This window comes from Propithecus coquereli, unplaced genomic scaffold, assembly GCF_000956105.1.
Source record: "Propithecus coquereli isolate 6110/MARCELLA unplaced genomic scaffold, Pcoq_1.0 Scaffold138, whole genome shotgun sequence".
Lineage (NCBI taxonomy): Eukaryota > Metazoa > Chordata > Mammalia > Primates > Indriidae > Propithecus > Propithecus coquereli.
Genome location: NW_012138080.1, coordinates 759,315 through 778,708, shown reverse-complemented (window position 1 = coordinate 778,708; position 19,394 = coordinate 759,315). Strand labels below are relative to the sequence as shown.

Below are 19,394 nucleotides of genomic sequence, written 5' to 3'. Positions count from 1 at the left end.
ACTTGAATCAATCTCAGAGGCATTATGCTAAGGGGAAAAAAAAATCTCAACAGATTACATACCACGATTCCATTTACAGTAGTCCTGTACATGCTCAAAAGGACAATTTATAGTGATGGAGAACAGCTCAGTGGTTGCCAGTGGTTAGGGGTAAAAAGAGGCTATGACTACAAAGGGATAGTGTGAGGAAGATTTTAGGGGTGATGAATCTGTTCTGTATCCTAATTGTGTTGGTGGTGTGTTAGAATTCACAGAAATGTACAAAGTTATTTTTCTCTATATTAATTTTTAAATAAGAAAAAGATACAAGCACATAATTGCAATACAAAGTAGAATATGCTTAGTGACAAAAGAGGCAAAAATACTGCAGAAAAGAAATACACACCATACAACTTTGGTAGAAAATGCAAAAAGGAAAATAGTAGGCTTCAAGGGGAAAGTGGACTACAAATAAGCACAATTTAAATATGCAGAAACTAGAAATAGAACGTAGGTGACAAAAACGGAACAAGCAAGGTGATCTTGGTACTTACTTCCAGCAATAGATTCTAAAATTGACATATAAAAATTTTTTATATTTACTATATCACTATACAGTTTTGTAAATGAATTCTTGTATACTTGGAAAAAAACTTATTCTCTGTAATACTGTTAAAGACCCACCAAATTAAAATGTCCTATTAATTGTATATTAAACTTTGTCATTTATTATTATACCTCATCAGTTATCTTCAAACTCTTTTATGAATGTAATATTTCTTGGAATGCTGATAACTTGGAGATATTACAAATTCAGTTCCAGACCACTGCAGTAAGGCAAATATTGAAATAAAGTCACATGAATTTTTTGGCTTCCCAGTTCATAATATGAGTTTTGTCTATACTACATTGTATTCCGTTAAGTGTGCAAGAACATTATGCCTAAAAATTAAATATGCATGCCTTAATTTAAAAATACTTTACTGCTAAAAAGTGCCAATGATAATCCGAGCCTTCAGGAAATTGTAATCTTTTTGCTGTGGAATGTCTTGCCTCAATGTTGATGATGACTATTGAATGATCAGGGTTGTGGCTGCTAAAGGTTAGGGTAGCTGTATCAATTTCTTAAAATAAGACAACAATGAAGTTTGCCATGCTTCTTTTCATAAAAGATTTCTCTGTAGCACATGATGCTGTTTGATAGCATGTTATCCACAGTTCTTTTAAAATTAGAGTCAGTCCTCTCAAACCCTGCCACTGTTTTACTAAGTAAGTCCACGTTATATTCTAAATCCTTTGTTGTCATTTCAACAACATTCATAGCACCCTCACCAGGAGTAGATTCCATCTCAAGAAACCACTTTCTTTGCTCATCCATAAAAAGCAATTACTCATCCATTCAAATTTTATCATGAGATTGCAGCAATTCAGTCAGACCTTCAGGCTCCACTTCTAACTCTAGTTCTCTTACTATTTCCACATCTGCAGTTAATTCCTCCACTGAAGTCTTGAACCTCTCAGTCATCCAGAAGGGTTGAAATCAACTTCACAACTCCTGTTAATGCTGATAGTCTGACTCCTCTCACGAATCACAAATGTCCTTAATGGCATCTAGAATGGTGAATCCTTTTCAGATGGTTTTCAATTCATTTTTTCCACATCCATTAGAGGAATCACTATGGCAGCTATAGCCTTACAAAATGTATTTCTTAAATAAAACCTGAAAGTCAAAATTACTTCTTGATCCACGAGCTGCAAAACGGATGTTGTGCTGGCAGGCATGAAAACAACATCAATCTCCTTGTACCTGTCCAGCAGAGCTCTTGGGTGATTAGGTGAATTGTCCATGAGCAGTAATATTTTGAAAGAAATCTTTTTTCCTGAGCAGTAGGGCTTAACAGTGGGCTTAACATCTTCAGGAAACCACACAGTAAACAGATAGGCTGTCACCCGGGCTTTGTTGTTCCATTTATAGAGCACAGGCAGAGTAGACTTAGTATAATTTTTAAGGGCCTTAGGATTTTCACAACGGTAAATGAGCATTCGCTGTATTAGCTCCTAATAAGAGAATCAGCCTGTCCTTTGAAGCTGCGCACTGACTTTTCCTCTCTAGCTATGAAGTCCTAGATGGCCTCTTCTTCCGATACAAGGCTGTTCTGTTTACACTGAAAATCTTTTGTTTAGTGCAGCCACCCATCAATTATCTTACTTAGATCTTCTGGATAACTTGCTGCAGCTTCTACATCAGCACTTGCTGTTTCACCTTGCACTCTTGTTATGGAGACAGCCTCTTTCCTTAAAGCTCATGAACCAATCTCTGCTAGCTTCAAACATTTCTTTTGCAGCTTCCTCACCTTTCTCATCCTTCAAAGGATTGAAGAGTTAGGCCTTGCTCTGGATTAGGTTCTGGCTTAAGGGAATGTTGTGGCTGGTTTGATCTTCTATCCAAACCACGAAAACTTTCTCCATATCAGCAATAAGACTGTTTCATTTTCCTCTTCATGTGTTCACTGGAGTAGCACTTTTAATTTCCTTCAAAAACTTTTCCTTTGTACTCACAACTTGGTTAACTGGTGCAAGAGGCCTAGCTTTCAGCCTGTGTGGGCTTTTGACGTGCCTTCCCCATTAAGCTTAATCATTTCTAGCTTTTGATTTTAGGTGAGATATGTGTGACTCTTTCCTTCATTTGAACACTTAGAGGCCACTGTAGGCTAATTAATTGGCCTAATTTCAATATTGTTGAGTCTCAGGGAATAGGGAGGTCTGAGAGGAGGGAGAGAGAGAGAGGGGAATGGCCAGTTGGTGGAATAGTCAGAACACACACAACATTAATCAATTAAGTTTTCTGTTTTATACAGGCATGGCTTGTGGTTCTCCAAAACAATAACAATAGTAACACTATAGATCACTGATCACAGATCACCATAACAGACATAATGATAAAAGTTTGAAGTACTGTGAGAATAATCAAAATGTGACAAGAAGTGAGCACATGCTATTGGAAAAATGGCACTGATAGACTTGCTTATTGCAGGGTTGCTACAAACCTACAATTTGTAAAAAACAGTATCTGTGGAGCACAATAAAGCGCAGTGCAATAGGCTGAGATGTGCCTGATAGAGAACAGATAAAGCAGAAATGCTCAGGTTGAAATATGGGAGTGGAGACCAGAACCCCTACCCCATTCACCTCTATACCTGGGTTCCTTAGAGACCAGTGTGAAGATTCAGCGGTAACTGCTTTGTCATTTTCTGAATTGTTTATAATATTTCCAGTTATACTTAACAATAATTTCTTATTGGATGGCTGCTAGATTTTCTCTTCAAGGATAAAAATAAACAGCATTTTCATCATACTAAATTCTATCATTATATTTTCACTATGTTTTATTAACCTTTCACCTCATACAACATCCTTATTTAGCTCTCTTAAATGATTTTTACTATGGAATGTAAAATAACAACAAATCCTGCTATTGTTTTACTCTTACATGTGCATGAAAAATCTTACCTTTTAGTGTTTTTTTTATCTTAAGTATTTCTCTTTTGGCTATTATGGGGTTTTATTAATAATATTCTTTAATAGAGAGTTTAAGACCTTTTATCTAATGTAGTAACTGACAATTGTATTATAATACAACAATTTATATATTTTTAACTTTTCTTTGCTCTCCTTCACCAATTATCTACCTACTGGTTGTGGTATCCATTACATACTTATTTCATCTTACAACATTATGTTTTCCAATCCATTTATTTCTCAAACTTATCTTAACACTGATAACTAACTCAGCTGTTTTCATTATGATTAACTAAATATATTTTGAGCTTGCTTGAAGAGTTGATATGTAACTTAACTTTTTGGTTTAGCTATTAACCCTATAATTTGTAATCATAATTCATTAATCTAGAAATGTGAATTTCACTGTAAAATTCTATGTTCATAATTTAGTTCTTAAAATAAGTTCCATAATTTTTATTAGTTTTACTTTGTATCATCAAATCTTAGTATTTTAATTCATTTATCTCTTGTAAGTCTGTTTCAATCATATACTACTTTCAAGACTATTTTATCTTAGTGATAATCTATTACGAAAAGACTTCAGGTTTCCTAAGACCTCCAATATTTCCTTCTCTCTCCTAAGAGACATTCGATTTGGCCATACAACATACTAGAATGATAGTTCCCTTTGCTATCGTGAAGTCTATTTTCAAGTCTACAAAGTAAGGGCTGAAGTAGTTCTTGACCTCCCTTCCTTAAGTGATACTATAAATTCTATATTTTAGGTTTAAAAATCTATTATGTAAGAATCTTTAGCCCAGCCCTATACCCACTCTTTTGAAATACTTTCTAATATTTATGTTGTAATTAGGCTGCAAATAAAGGAAATCTTTCTTACATTTTTCATTATGGGCTCTACTTTGCATGTCTTTACAATTGCATGTGCTTTTCTTATTATCTAAAGATACACTACATAAACAGATAGCAAAGTCATTATTTTTTCTTCTTGATGATCTCTTTATGTCATTTTTCTGTGACTTAGATTTGCTTTGCTTGTTTATTACTAGTACAACTAGTTCTTTACTCAGCTGCATCAATCCTTTCCTTAAAGCCTGTGCCTGTGTCCATGTTTCAGTATTGACAGAGCATTTACATATTTAACACCATCTTCCGGGATCTCACAGGTTTTCATAGTCAAAAGGAACTTGAAGGTCCTTCCTCCCAATAAAAATACCCTATTTTTATAGAGATTCCTTTAAACTAGTTAATTTCAATACATTTATACTTCCTCTGAAGCTTGCTGGTAGAGTAGAAATTCTGATTATGAAAGACCATACAATTGTTTCTTCCCATTTTCATTTCTCCATTCGATAGACAGCTTTGTTTAGTTTTCTTCTCAATTTTCTTTAAGTGTAGTCTGTAGGAATTTTTTAGGCAGTTTCACTTTTTCTACCATCCTCCTAATACTTTGTCACATAGAAGGTTTACATAACTAATACTCCATTCTCAATAATACTACTCACATTTGACACTGGAGATCTAAGAACTGTAACACATGATTTTTTAATAGAAATAAGATCAAGTATAACAAATAGCTTTTCTTCACATTCTCCAGAATTTGAAATTAATAACCCCATATCACCAGAAGTGCTCAAAAACATATATTTAATGTAATAGCTTGTATTTTGCTCATTCTTTTCCTTGCTATGCATATATGCCAAAGAAAAAAGTATTCTAGCATAAAAACTAGCATTGCAGTAGCTAATATCTCTTCTCTATTAAAAACACCTAAGGGTTTAACTCTACATGAAATGTTCTAATTCATGAATCACCTATAGGTTTACAATAAATCATTACTATTGTGTAATATCTTGAAAGAAATGAATAATTTTCTAAAACCTAGACTTGTCACAAATAAAATATTTTGGTATTTGAAACAAATTCTGTAAAAGGAGGTATTCTTAAACAAGATTCCACTTACCTAAGTATTTTGTTTGTTTTTACTCTTTAAAAAAAAACCTAGTCTCCTAGGCAGTGTATCTTTAAATTATTATCCAACGGAAAAAAACATGGTCAAGTATAATACATTTTTTTAAATCTATTTTTACATATTTGTTAAAATCCTATCACAGGAATTTAAAGAGGCCTCTTTAGATCTTCCTATTGCTTATTTGACTCAAACAAATGTATAAAATTCCTATAAACTAGATAAATTTATGCATTTTTGCAAAAGCATGAAAATCCACCAAATCTTTCTCAATCAGATTGTATGCACTAATAGGTGACTATTCTCACTTTTTTTCATAAAAAGATTTGATCTAAGACATGGTACATTTTTAACGTATTTTTTCCAGTGCTTAACATTAGGTTTACTATAAATATCAGATGTTCTTTCACAGATTTTTGTGATCTTAATAATATTAAAAACATTATCACTGATGCTCTACGCCTTGAGTTGTCAATCTGAACGAAAATGACACCATTATTAGCATCATCACTAACAGATTTCTTAAATTAGCTGCCAATACTATCAATTACATATTTTGCTGTTACTTTAGAAATGAGCTTGTCATAAGCACACCATTTGCCACGATTTTCTCTGGCTAGCAATAAATTCAAAGCGTTCTTTGACAAGGGACATCAATCAGTAGAGCAAAGTAACCCGAGTACAGATGTAGATGGAGACAATTATTAAAACTTTGCCCTGGAGGCAATTTCCTTAACCTTCTTAGGCCTTAATATCTTCCTTATTAAGTTGCTGGGAGGATTAATGAAATAAAGCACTTAACACAGAGCTTGGCACACACTAAGTTAAAGATTTTAGTAGCTGATGATGAAGATGGTAATTTTCTAAAAAAGATTTCAAAAACTAGTCCCAGCAGTTATCAGATGCCATAGACAAATTTGACACATTTGCTACTCTTTGCCAGAGTCTTCTTTCATTCTTTCTTACTTTTCTGCGTTCTACGATCATGGCCTCCTCAGTGGGGCTTTGGTAACATTACCTCTAAGAGGTTCATTAGGTGGCACACGGAATACCTGAAATGGAAGCTATGTTCTCCATGCGCCTCTTTCACACATGTTGAAGCTTCCAATTGCTCTTCCTTGAAATAAATTTGCAGGAAGCTGCCTTTACTCCACACTAAGCATTGGAGAGAGAAAATGGCCAGTGTCTCTGGGGAATAATTAACAAAAGACAGTTTGTTTCATCTTCATGATAAAATATAGCATCCTTATTAAAAAGCAAATTCATCATTCCCAAAAGTTAAATAGAATGACACTTTAAAAGTAATTCCAGCTGATTAAATTTAGGGTTCTGAAAAAAGATTTTAATTCATGAATACACTCTGAATCTTTCATTTCATTTTAAAATGTATAAATGTTCATTTAACTTTGAGCCCTTGCTTCTCAGTGTTCTATTCTGAGCTAGTCAAACAAGTGGTAGCAGGCATGCTGGGCTCAATAATACTGCCTCTCATATTTAAATACTCTATTTCACTTGGATTGCAAATTAAAGACAGTCTCCTGAATGCTGACACATTTTCAATGATTGATTTTGCAAAACGTGTTGATTTTTCCTACACTGTTTTGCCTCTCTGTGTGTCAACTTTGGCCTTCTCTTCTTGCTCCTTTGCAGCACTGCTGTCTCTTTGAAGCCATTGTCTGCCTGATATAAAAAATGTACATTAAACCTCATAACTAATTACACAGACAGAAAATTCCCAATCTCAAACACAGAATACCTATGCCAGAAACCATAACAAAAGCTTCTGACTATGTACAAAACCCTTAATCAAACCTTTCACAGACTTAGATTAAAAGAAATTCCAATAATTTATTTTCTGTTAAAGTTGTGTTTACATTCTTTGAAAAGTTGATTTCTTATGTATGTTACATGCCTACAAGTCAATCCATTTAACAGTAAATATCATCCATTTCCCCACAAAAGTTTTTACTTGCTATTATTAGTAGGTCTACTTCAATTAAATGCTATTCAGTAAAAATGTTTTATTCTAAACACAAAACTGGTAGTCTTAACACAATGCCCATTTTTAAAACCCCTATACTATGCATTAACAGAGTAGACTTTTCCCAATAAATGTTACAATCTATAAATTAAGTACACAGCTTTTTTTTACTTTAAAAATTTACTTGAAAAGGGAATGAAGAGATATTTCTCTTCCACAAACTCCCCCAAATATACAAAATAATGTCTCTAAATCTGAAAGTATAATGCCTTACATACAGACCACACATAAAGCAAAAAATTTAGTCTTAGACAACCTATTAGGAAAATCATTTTTCCATAATAGACTAGTTCTAGAGTTAATTTAACATATCATTTTTGAAAAGCTATAACATGCAAGGCCATATTTAAGCACTCTGTGTGACTATCTATAAGGAATTTATAATGTGTGAGTGTGCATGCATGCGTGTATGAGGAATGGTTAAAAAGACAGTGTACAAAATAGTTATCATATGAAATAATATCGCAAGAAAGCATGCTACAAAACAAAGAGAGAGAGAAGTTATGAATACTCCTCTGCTTGCCTCTTTAACATGCTACAATTTTCATAAAGCCTACCAGCTACCATTTGTTTCCATGAGTCCTAGCAACAGACCCTCCTAGCTTCCAGTCTACCAAGACTAGGTACTTTGCTGTTTGGCTGTTGCTTGCCTTTTTGTTAGACCAACTCTTCTGTACCTCTAGTTGTTGTACATCTCACACAGTTATCAAGTGCAATAAATGCATCACATGCCACCACACTATTTTGGGAAGCCCTGCAATGACTACTAGTGTGCCAATTAACCAGTCCAACTCCGGATATAAAATGTTAGTTTCTTGAAAATGTGTTTCAGAACGGCAAGATGAGAGGAGGAGCAGTGAAAGTAGCCACACTAACTACTCTTCAAAAATGGCCACAATACCTAAGCAGAACAGGTTGGATTAAGGTCTGCAAATGAGCCAAAGCTTAAAATTCATTGCCTTTGTTGGCTCATGTCACTTCTTTAATTAATGTCACTTTCTCTGGTTTAATATCAGAGCAAGTGACAAGAGTGCTTCTGGATGAATTGTGTTTTCCAAGGACTGTATGGCACTCTCTCCTGCAGTCTGACAGAGGGACGTGCCAGTTTTACTTGGCAGTTACAATGCACCAGCTTTAGTTTTAGTAGTTTAATTTGTGGCAGTTATATGTTTTGAATACGTTGAAGTATTCACAACGGTCTCATGGAATCTGTTCATAGATAAAGTTTACACAGTGGAAAAGCAAAAGCAATGGCTATAAGGCGATTAGGAAAAGCTTCTCTTGGCCACAGCTGGTCTTACAGGCATTCCTGTAAATTTAAGAGCACTAAGAAGATGTGACTAAAATGATCACAAGGAACAGTGCCCTCTTTTTTGGGGAAGGGGGGAGTTCTGTAGTGGGTGTGAGACAATCATAAGGAATATGATGTTTAGAACTCAATTTTATGCAAAATCCATTATTCAAGAAGCAAAGTTTATATACATGACAGACATGCAATGAAATAAATGTAAAAATAGGAAGTTTAGTTACTTATGCATTAATTTGGTTCTAACATTTTGGTTAACTAAATTTTTATTGATAGAAAATTCAGAAGAATTTCTGCATTGAGGAGCCAGGACTAAACTTTTCCTTTGGTTTATTAAAGACCTCTCTGTTTCAGGCTGAAATATTATGAAGGTTTTTTTGTTTGGAATTTTCCCTTCATCTCCTTTATACACTTTTGTGAAGCTTCATCAGCTCATGGTGAGAAGAGCTGCCACCAAGGAGTTCTTCTAAACTTTGCTTGCCCTTTCTAAATTTAGGGTTCTTTACTGCAGCAGGTTGAAGATCTGGCTTTGATTGCACCTGGCTCTGTAGGAGAATAGAAATATTCATCTCCACTGAATGCATGCTGCTTAAGTGCTGGAGGCACTTGCAGGAGAGTAACTCTCACTGGAAACTTCATTACAATACTTTCCCTTCTCTACACGAAGTAGTAGACACAGCCTGACACAGCCACGGGAGCTCCTATTTGACTTTCAAAATTAATCAACCTGTAAGCTGCAGTAGAAATGGCATGTCCTTTAACCTTAAGCACAAAAAGCTCTCAACAGACTGCAGTTTTTATATCCCTGGATGGGAGTTTGGGCCCCTGATACTTAAACTTGATTCACATACTGGGTTTCTGGCATGCTTTTGCCCATACCCATCTGCTTGCCTGGCACTGTGCCCATTCAGAAGGTGTGATGCCAGTTTCAATAGGGCATAGGTGCCAATCAAATATGGGTTTGGAGGGGCAGCATGCAGAACACAGCAAAAGTCAGTTCTTCTGCCAGAAGATCCTCCTGTTATCATATAATGCCAATGAAGGGCCACATGCTTCATTGCTTGGGATCATATTGCATCTGTAGATGTTTCTGGCCTTCAATGGATGTCTTTCTACAGAATCTTTTCCCTCAATTATTACTTGATTGGAGATGTTTAAAGATAAATCCACCTGGCTAACTAAAGGTCATCCTTTTAAAAAGAAACAATGGAAGTCTTCAATAATTATCTTGAAATAATTACTGAGTTTTCTATTTTTTCTTCTGAAATATTCGTTCATATAGAATGCTACATGGTGTTCAGGAAAAACTCGGTCATGTAATGAAGCTATAAGAGGCAAACATTCTAAAAGCACTAATTGCAAAATCAAGTATCTAAGTAGTATAAAACTCAAAAGTACCTTTAAATGTGGGTGATGAACAAAGATTCATCATCCCTATAGCTAATGTCTAATGAACTCTCATTTAGAGCTTTAAAGCGTCTTAACTCTCTTCTCATTTATTTTACAGATATTCTTGTGTCTTAAAAGAAGAAACACACCTCATACTATTTATTCTTCTTCTTCCTTATCTAAAGGAAAAAAACCTAAAACACTTCAGAAGCAGAAGTCTATCCATATTTCATAAGGAAGCCAGAAGCTCTCAAAAGCTGAGAATTCTTTTATTGTGTGGCAATAGAGGTGAGCTCATTTCAGGAAGAAGAAATTTCCCCATAGCAATAGGTTTCAAATTTAAAAAAAAACCTTGACCACTGTAAACAGTTACAAGACAGTAACAGGTAAAGTGGAAGAGACATAATATATAAGCACCCTGAAGAATGGAGTAGTTTATAAACCTTCCCTTAAGGCAAAAAAGTTTGACAGTAAAATGTTACAAATGAAGAACCATAATATATGTTAAAAAGAGCACATTTAAAAAAAATGAAAAGACAAGCAAAGGCTAGGCCTCACAAGAACTTTCTTTTTATAAAAGAACCCAAACCTTCTTAACAGCTTAGATTTCTTAACTGATAGGTAAATGAGCACTGCTATCTCTTTTAAAACTCAAAATTAAAACACATACAAAATTAAAATACATCTTCTGGGGACTTTTACTTCTTGTCTAGGGGTCCAACAAGTGTACTAAATTTATAAAATCCCAAGTGATCCCTTCTTTTTGAGTTATTTTCTGTTATCTACACCTTCATCTGGGAACTAATTTATCACAGACTATAGTTTCTAGTATAAATTATCCTTATTTCCATACTTATTCCCTTATTTTCACCCACACAGTATCATTTGAAAAATTGCCTACTAACAATTGTAGTGGCACCATAATGTTGCATTGTGTCAAATAAGACTAACTGCTTATCTTAAAGCTCTCTCTATAAAACATTGCCAAAATAGCATTTAATACTGCAATGTGAATGAAGCAATATGTATTCCAATACTCTACCTTGTTGCTAGCATTATCATTGGGCTCTTGTGAACATTATTCTGCATATCTTAAAAACAACCAATCCATTACAGCTGAACAAAAAATAAAAACCATACATGCACCAGTATTTTCTTCCCATTTCTTCATAAATAGAAATGTTGCTTTATCAATAAGTGAATTAACCTTTGATAATTTCTAAAAATCTCCCCCAAAAGATTCCATGTTTCAAAAGTACAAAATTAGGATAATCTGACAGGATGTCCCCAAAAATGTCTAACAGTCACTTGGACGAAGTTTAAACATTTATCCATGAATAAATGATCCAATCTTAAGGCTTTGCCACAGTTAATTTTAGTTACAATAATGTGCTATTCTTTATAAAAGATAATGCTATTGATTTACCATCAATAAAGCAGATGTACATTGTTAAATGAAATCATGATAGTTTCCTTGACTCATCTTTCCTTGTGACTAAGGGTACTCATCTGTAAGACTGCAGACTAGAGTTAAGAGTGACATCTATAATCACGAAAGAGGACAAAGCAAACTAACTTGTTCGATAAAGTGCTCCAACCCCAGTCTCAATCTCTCAGGCAAATAACCGTTGAACATCTATTCTGTCTTGACACTCCAAATATGCTAAATGGTCATCACTATGCCAAACTTCAAAAAATGAAAACTTCCACAGATAAATCACATTTATTTTTACTCATATAATCACCCTTCAAAGGAATGTAGCTTTAATTAAGTGTATACTATAATTCTGTTTTTCTAGATTTTGAATAATTTCTGAAACCCATTATCTTTCATATCTGAAGCAGATAAATTATAGTTTAAATGAGAACTTTTCACCATCTATCACAGCTATTATAGCAAATTTTAAGGGAAGAAAAAGATACAGGTTGATGAGTAAAATGTCATAAAGTCTTCTGCTGACATTCTCTATGTTCTTAGTTTTACCACATTAGTAACTAACTCCACCTGAGTCCATGGCAGGATAATTAAAAAACCCTTCCAATGGAGGTCTTTCTCACCATCCTAATCCACTGTGGCACTGGATATTTAGAATGGAAAATCCTAAGTAAATAATTAACATTTATTAAGTGTTTACCAAGTTCTTTAAAAAACCATCTCATTTAATCCTCATAATTATTATTATCCCAATTATACAGAATAGAAACAAAGAATCCAAAGGATTAAGTAACTAGGTAAAAGTCACTCAGTTTGTAAGTGGCTTAGTCAGGTCAGGATTCAACTCTGATTTGGCTAACACCAAAATCCCTGCTCTTATTTATGCAATTCTCCCTTAGTTTACTTGGTTCTATGTTATAATGAGCATTAAAGTAGAATTCAAACCCTCAGTTCTCTCTCCTTCCCTGGAGTTTTAGAAACTTTTTCACTTATTTGATACTAAAATGAGAACAACTTTTCCCATCCCCTAAACCAGTTTCCTTTCTTCCTTCTTTACCCCCACTCTCTTTTCATATACAAAGAAAGAACCTTGACTTTGTTCTTGTATTCAAACTTTTCTTTTCTCTCTTATAACTATTTCTATTAATGCTACAGGCACATGATTTCTCCAACTCGAGTAAATACCAACTTCTCTGCCCCTATCCCTTTACTGTAAGTTTCTGATTACTGAAAGGCCTTGGCTATTGATCTCAAAGCTAGAGGACAGCTGTACATGCACAATGAGTTAGACATAGAAGCTAGTTTCTTCTCAGCCTCAGGCAGCACTTGCTGATAAAGTGTCTGCCGAAACAGTGTATCTGGAAATAATACTTGAAAAGAATGTAGCTGGACACAAAGTATTAAAGAAAACTTGAATTTAATTGCTTTTTTCTTTATTTATATACAGAAAGTGATGAGAGTCATGATAAAATGCAAAAACATGATGTAATTTCATATGAATTTGCTTATATAGCTTTGAAAATAGTAAAAAATAAGTTTAATGAAGTTAAACTGATTCTGTGATTCATTAGCATCACTTCTGATGGAAAAATGACATTTGGAACACATAGCTTTATTACATATTCTGAAGTATGGAGCCTTTTTTTCTCAAAATAGCTAAACATTTCTTAAAATGTTTTCTCAATGGTATGTACTTACTGATCTTCCTAGGGTCCAGGTTCTAAAAATCAGATAGAGCTGGATACAGTGACTCATGCTTGCAATCCTAGCACTTTGGGAGGCTGAGGTGGGAGGATCGCTTGAGCCCAGGAGTTCGAGGACAGCCTGAGCAACATAGCGAGACTCCATCTCTATAAAAAATAGAAAAATTAGCCAGGCATGGTGGCACATGCCTGTAGTTCCAGCTACTTGGGAGGCTGAGGCAGGAGGATCACTTGAGCCCAGGAGTTTGCAGTTGCAGTAAGCTGTGATAATGCCACAGCACTCTAGCCAGGGCAACAGAGGGAGACCTTGTCTCCAAATAAATAAATAAAAATAAAACTCAGATAGTAGAGAGTACTGTATAACACGTTAAACCCTGAAATATGTTGTAAAACAACAGTATTTTGGTAATGAGAAAAAATAAGTTAAAAAAATGTCAATGAAAGAAGAACTTTTCTATATTTAAATATGAACAATAAGTCACGTGCCTGAGCAAATACATTCCTCTTTCTTAACAGGAACCACGCAAGTACTATCTGTAGACATATATAAATACATGTGTATAGACGTATACTATTTAATCTTAAACATGCACTTGAATTTAAATACATATTCATACAGATAACATTTACATTTTTAAAAGACAAAAAAGATAAGATTACAATCAATGTTTACCTCTAATTCTTTGATATTATTCAACTAATTCAAACATTAGGAAAATAAAAGTGTAAGTGATAAGCTGTGGGATCTAAGAGTATAGCACAGACACATAAGAAATAATTTATTCAAGTCCATATCTCTAATCTTGAGTCAAGACAGTATACTAGAGATCTTAACTCTTTGCTATAAAAGAGAATTCACTAATTCCAATTTTCAAACAACACTTATTCGACAGGGAATTCTGCTCTCTGTAGATTCCAGGTACTCACATGGTCTTCATCTGCACTATCTGATGTGGTAGCCACTAGCCACAAGTGGTTACTGAGCCCTTGAGACTAGATATACCCTGGATTTTTACTTCCCTGAAAAAGTAAAATATTTATTTTTTCATGTTAACATACTGGAATTTTATTTTGGATATATTGGATTAAATAATATATATTACTAAATTTCACCTGTTTAACATATTTTAATGTAGCTCCTAGAAACTTTTAAATTACATATGCGGCTTACATGACATTCCTGTTGTACAGTGCCGCCTGTATGCTCAATCTAGCATTTAGAATCAGCATTTTGCAAACAAGTTCGAATCCTTTAAATGAGGAAACTATCCTTTGCTTAGCCCATAAATTTTTTTTGCACTGATCTTGTCTTTCCAACTAGATTAGATACTGAGGTAATTAATAAGCAGCTGCTTATTAACCAAATTTCATCCAGTCATTCTAAACTACAGTCTTAATTTTATCAGAAGGGGATCTTTTTCCTTCATGATCCATGAAACATTTGTTTGGAAATATTTGATGAGGAATTCAAGATTCCTTCAAAGGTCTTTTATCAACTTCTTAAACTCCTATAGAAACAAATGTAATATGATGTAATACATTTAGGAGAACTTATCATTGAGGGTATTTTTAAAAAATCACTAATATTTATCTTATTTTATTCACCAAATCCAGTCTTATAATGGGTATTCCCTCCTTATTTCACTATGGATTTAAGATAGCCCTGAAGGATTTATTTAAATTCAATGTAATTTTTAGACGTTTAAATGCAGTGTAAAAGCATAGCCAGCCAAGATTCCTTAGCTGTACCACAGAACACAGAAAATAATTTGAGTGCCTACCTTCTCAATTATCCCAAGGATGGTACATAATTAGTACCACTTTAGATACACAAGAGAGAAATTAATTCATTCTATGCAATAGATGCCTTATCTATTAATTCTCCAGTGGAGCTCAGTTAAGAAATGACTAGACCATTGTATTACCTAAATATTAATGATTAAGATTCACAAACAGAAAGTGTTTGTATTTATACAGTTGTGGTTTCTGAGCTGTAAAAAGCATGTTTCCAAGAAGACAAGCTCTCAAAAAAAGAACATTAGTGTTCTCTCTGGCTGATTGTATAATTATGCTCTGAAAAGACTTCTAAGGGTTATTCAGAAAAACATGGACAACAAGGAGTAAGTCAGTCATGTCATGAACCTAGACATTGTACTAAACGTTACCTATCTTCATATTACTACTTAATAAAGTACACTCATGATTTCTAATAAAGTACATTTATGAATTCTATATTTTTAAATTTTTTAAATTATTAAGTAATCACAGTAACAGCCACATATATAATATTTGATAATTTACACTTATACATTACCTAAGTATATCAATCCAAATCCACCAGAGCCAATCATTTTGCCCAGTACCCACTGTTTGCCTTCCATGTCATCCAGAACCTTGCCTTCTGGAAGTGGAACAGGAAGTTTGTATTTCTCATTTCTTCTTGGTGGCATCACTTCTGTTGGCAGGATGGGTGAGATAAATGGGTAAAAATAAAAACAAACAAAAAAACTCCTTAAACTACATTTCCCAAAATGTCTTCTATGGGAACTTTCCCAGGTTCCCAGAAATTAAGATTCTACAGTCAATTCAATATGGGAAAGCCATATACTATATTCAAATTAGAAATTCACATACAATATTGAAATCTAAGAGGTACTTATATTAAAAAACAAAAACAAACCAATCTGTTTAATTTCATTTAACCCAACATTTCCAAAATTCATTTAGAGAATCTATAATACATATTAACAGTACAGAAGACACCTTAAGAAACAAGGGATTAATTTCCAATGATAAAAATAAAATAAATTTCATATACATGGAAATAGTCCTTTAGGTGAGACTGTTAAGTGTTAAAGATGAAAAGGTCTTCAGTTACTAGGAATAAATAGTTTTATATTGCGAAGATACAGACAATAGCAATGTATTTATACAACATCGCTACCAAGCAAAGCATCTGACCTAGAGTAGGTACTCAGTAAACATTTGTTGAATGATCAAAGGATTTTCATGGATATATCATTTAGTAGAATACTAAATACTGGAGTAGTAGGTCACTGTAGTAGTAGTAGCAGTAGTAGTAGGTCACTGAGTAGTTCTAGGGCTAGCAGACTACTCTCTTAGCTTCTTGTCTTCTTACCCTTTCTCTTCCTCACTTCATCAAAGTGAAAATAGCCCTGCCTCAGAGATTACTGCTATACTACCAACAACGAAAGCAAAATCTCTGTGGTATAGCCATACAATTTTCATCAATTAATTATAACTGTACACAGTTTAGCAAATATCATAATGGGAGATTTTAAATTGAAGAAAATTTCTTAGGGAAAAAAATATAGCAGCATATATGCCTGAAACTAACTTAAATGTGAAGGTAACGGTGATCTTCTAAGTATTTATAAAGAATGTTTTTTTAGTTGATGAGGGCTTTTGATATGAAAGTTAATTATAAATATATATACACAAATGTAAAGTTTTCTTCACATAAACTTCCCATCTTCCATATGAGAAAGTATCCATTTTTCCTTGAATAGGTTTTTCCCTCCTTCACCTACTTAATCCAATGCCCTGCTCTTACTTAACAATAGCAACGCCCCAGGTGGAGTGAAGGAACACAGCCTATAACCTCACCAAAATTCACCTGTCTTCCTCCCACAGGAACACAAGGGAAGCCAAGAATTTGGATGGTGAACCATGACTAAGCAGTTTTATCATCAAGTAAAAAGTTTTTATGGAGGTTTCCCTCGATCAATACATTACGTATACCGATGCCCATTATCCATTTGCTGATTTAAAACTTAAAATCTTTGAAAAACAACTATTGAGTAGAGCATAAATCCTAAATAATTATAAAGAAAACACAGTTTGAGGGCAAGTCAGCGGCATCAGCGCTTAAGATCTGAAAGGAGACCCTGGTAAGAAGTGCACATCCTGGGGGCAGCTTCCTCTCCGGGGCGTCCCTGCTGCTTCTGGGTAGCTTCCCGGAGCTATGATCAAGTGCTCAACACGAGTTTCCAGCGACGACCGGTACCCAGGAGCCGTAACATGAGTCAGAGCTGGGCTCCGGGCCGACTACAGTCACTGACACCGGGGGAGGAAACGAAAGTAGCGCGGCCCCTCCTCAGCGGCCCCAGAACCCCAGGACCCCAGGCCAGGTCCCTCCCCAACCACCCGGAAGCCCGTTAGCGTCTGGAGACTAACTTCCGCCTCGAGTTCTCTCTGCACCGCCAAAAACAGAAACTCGACTCCTTTCCGCCTAACTCCTCCAACCCCACTTTTAGCAAACGCGAGTTGAAGGTGGCGCCAGGTTCTCACTCCGAGTTAGGAAAAAGGCAGGAACTAACCACTGAAGCAACGACCCCGCCCAGGAGGCCGCGGCGTCTCACTCCGACGGCAGTCCTTCCCGGACCTGGGGCGCGGGCACAGCAGGCGCAGAGCAGGCCGCGGACGTGCCGGGGTCCCGGCCCGACCCCTGGAACTCCTGAGCCGGAGATGACTGACCTGGTCTCGGCTCTCCCGCCGTCCCGCCGTCCCGCCGCGCGCGCCGCCTCCTGCCGGCCTCGCTGGGCCGGGCGGGGCCCGCGGGCCTCCAATCCCGAGGGGAGGCGGGCCCGGCGCCCGAGCCGGCCCTCGGAAAGCGCCAACCTGACCTCTCTCCAGCCGGGCTGCGCAGCGCCGGAGCGCGAGTCCCGCGCCGCCTCGCTCCAGGTGCAGACGCCAGGCCCACAGCCCGCGGCGCCTCGGACAGGCCACTGCCAGCTGTGCCCTTCCAGCGGCCTGTCCACGCCCTGGAGACGCCCAGGTCAAGAAGAGAGAGTGGCAGGGCTAAATCGGGAATGGGAGCTGTATTGTTGCCATCCAGCGTCTCCCGCCACAATCTGGAAGATGAGCCATCAGATCGGTATGCTGTGAAATAACCACGACGTGCATTTGTATAGGAAGAATTTTAGGTCTCCGGTACCGTGACCTGAGTACCAAGAGCTTCCCACTCAATCAGCATGTCCTTATTGAACTCTCACCAAGCAACTCATCTTACTAACCAAGCCCCCTGGAACGTGAAGGTCGAGTAAGAGGACCTACAACAGCGTTTAAGTCCACAAAGGCATATTGGCTCAGGACGTAGCTCTGCCATTTACTAGTTGAATCATCTTGAATAAATGAAATTACTTTACTAAACGTCAGTATTTTTGTCTGTGAAATGGAAATAACCCCAGTTTATAGGCTATAAGTTTATTTTGACAAGTGAGAGTAGTATATTAAGTAGTTTTCTTAACACATAAGGACTCAGTGAGAGCTTACAATATTTTATAGTAGACAAAAATGCTTAGAAAACAACTATTAAACAACACATCAACACTGTACACAGGAGAAGTCAACAATTGCTTGGGATGCAAATACTGAAAGGAAAATTGAAGACCTTTAATAACCTTGATGGGATAAGGAATTGGGACTTCCCACATCTATCAAACTCTCACCAAAATGAAAGATGACATGAGAAGATGTTTCTTAAAACACAATGTGGTGGATAGAAAAACATTTTCAAAGAAACTTAGTCTTTAGAATAATTATGCCCTTTAAAGTAGTCATTCAAGAATCCAACAATGTCCATTCTTACTTCCGTAAGATATATATGTAACAGATACAGTTGATTACCTGTCCTAATAACCACATGCATAGTCTTTCCCCCATTCCAAATGTGTTCAGATTTCCACCACTTATCCAGACTCCTTTCTTTGAAAGATACAGCTCCAGCACCAGCCACAGCATATAACTCATACTTGGTTCCTCTCCTTCACATGTACATATGCAGTATGTCAGTAAATCCTTTTAGCTCAACCTTCAAAATATATCCACAATCTACCACTTACCACCCCTAATGGGTTCATCCTGGTTCAAATCATATTTTCTTGTCTGGATACCCTCCTAAATGCTATACTTGTTTTCCACCCTTTTTACCATTTTAGTCTACTCACAACAAAGAGCCAAGTGATCCTCTTAAAAGCTTAATTTCTGAGGTGACAATACTTCCGTGTCATTTTAATTTACTCAGTATACGC

General features: G+C 35.9%; 1 protein-coding gene across 1 annotated transcript in view; it reads right to left on the bottom strand.

The window, feature by feature from the left end:
• VRK2 (vaccinia related kinase 2) overlaps positions 1–17,852 on the bottom strand; it is a 117,164-nt gene extending 99,312 nt beyond the window's left edge. The window contains exons 1-2 of the mRNA XM_012639178.1: positions 17,682–17,852; positions 15,656–15,796 (exon numbers count right to left, since the gene is read on the bottom strand). Coding sequence (XP_012494632.1) covers positions 15,656–15,791 — 136 coding nt within the window. The 5' untranslated portion in view covers positions 15,792–15,796; positions 17,682–17,852. The remainder of the gene's footprint in view (positions 1–15,655; positions 15,797–17,681) is intronic.
• Positions 17,853–19,394: the final 1,542 nt, after the last annotated feature.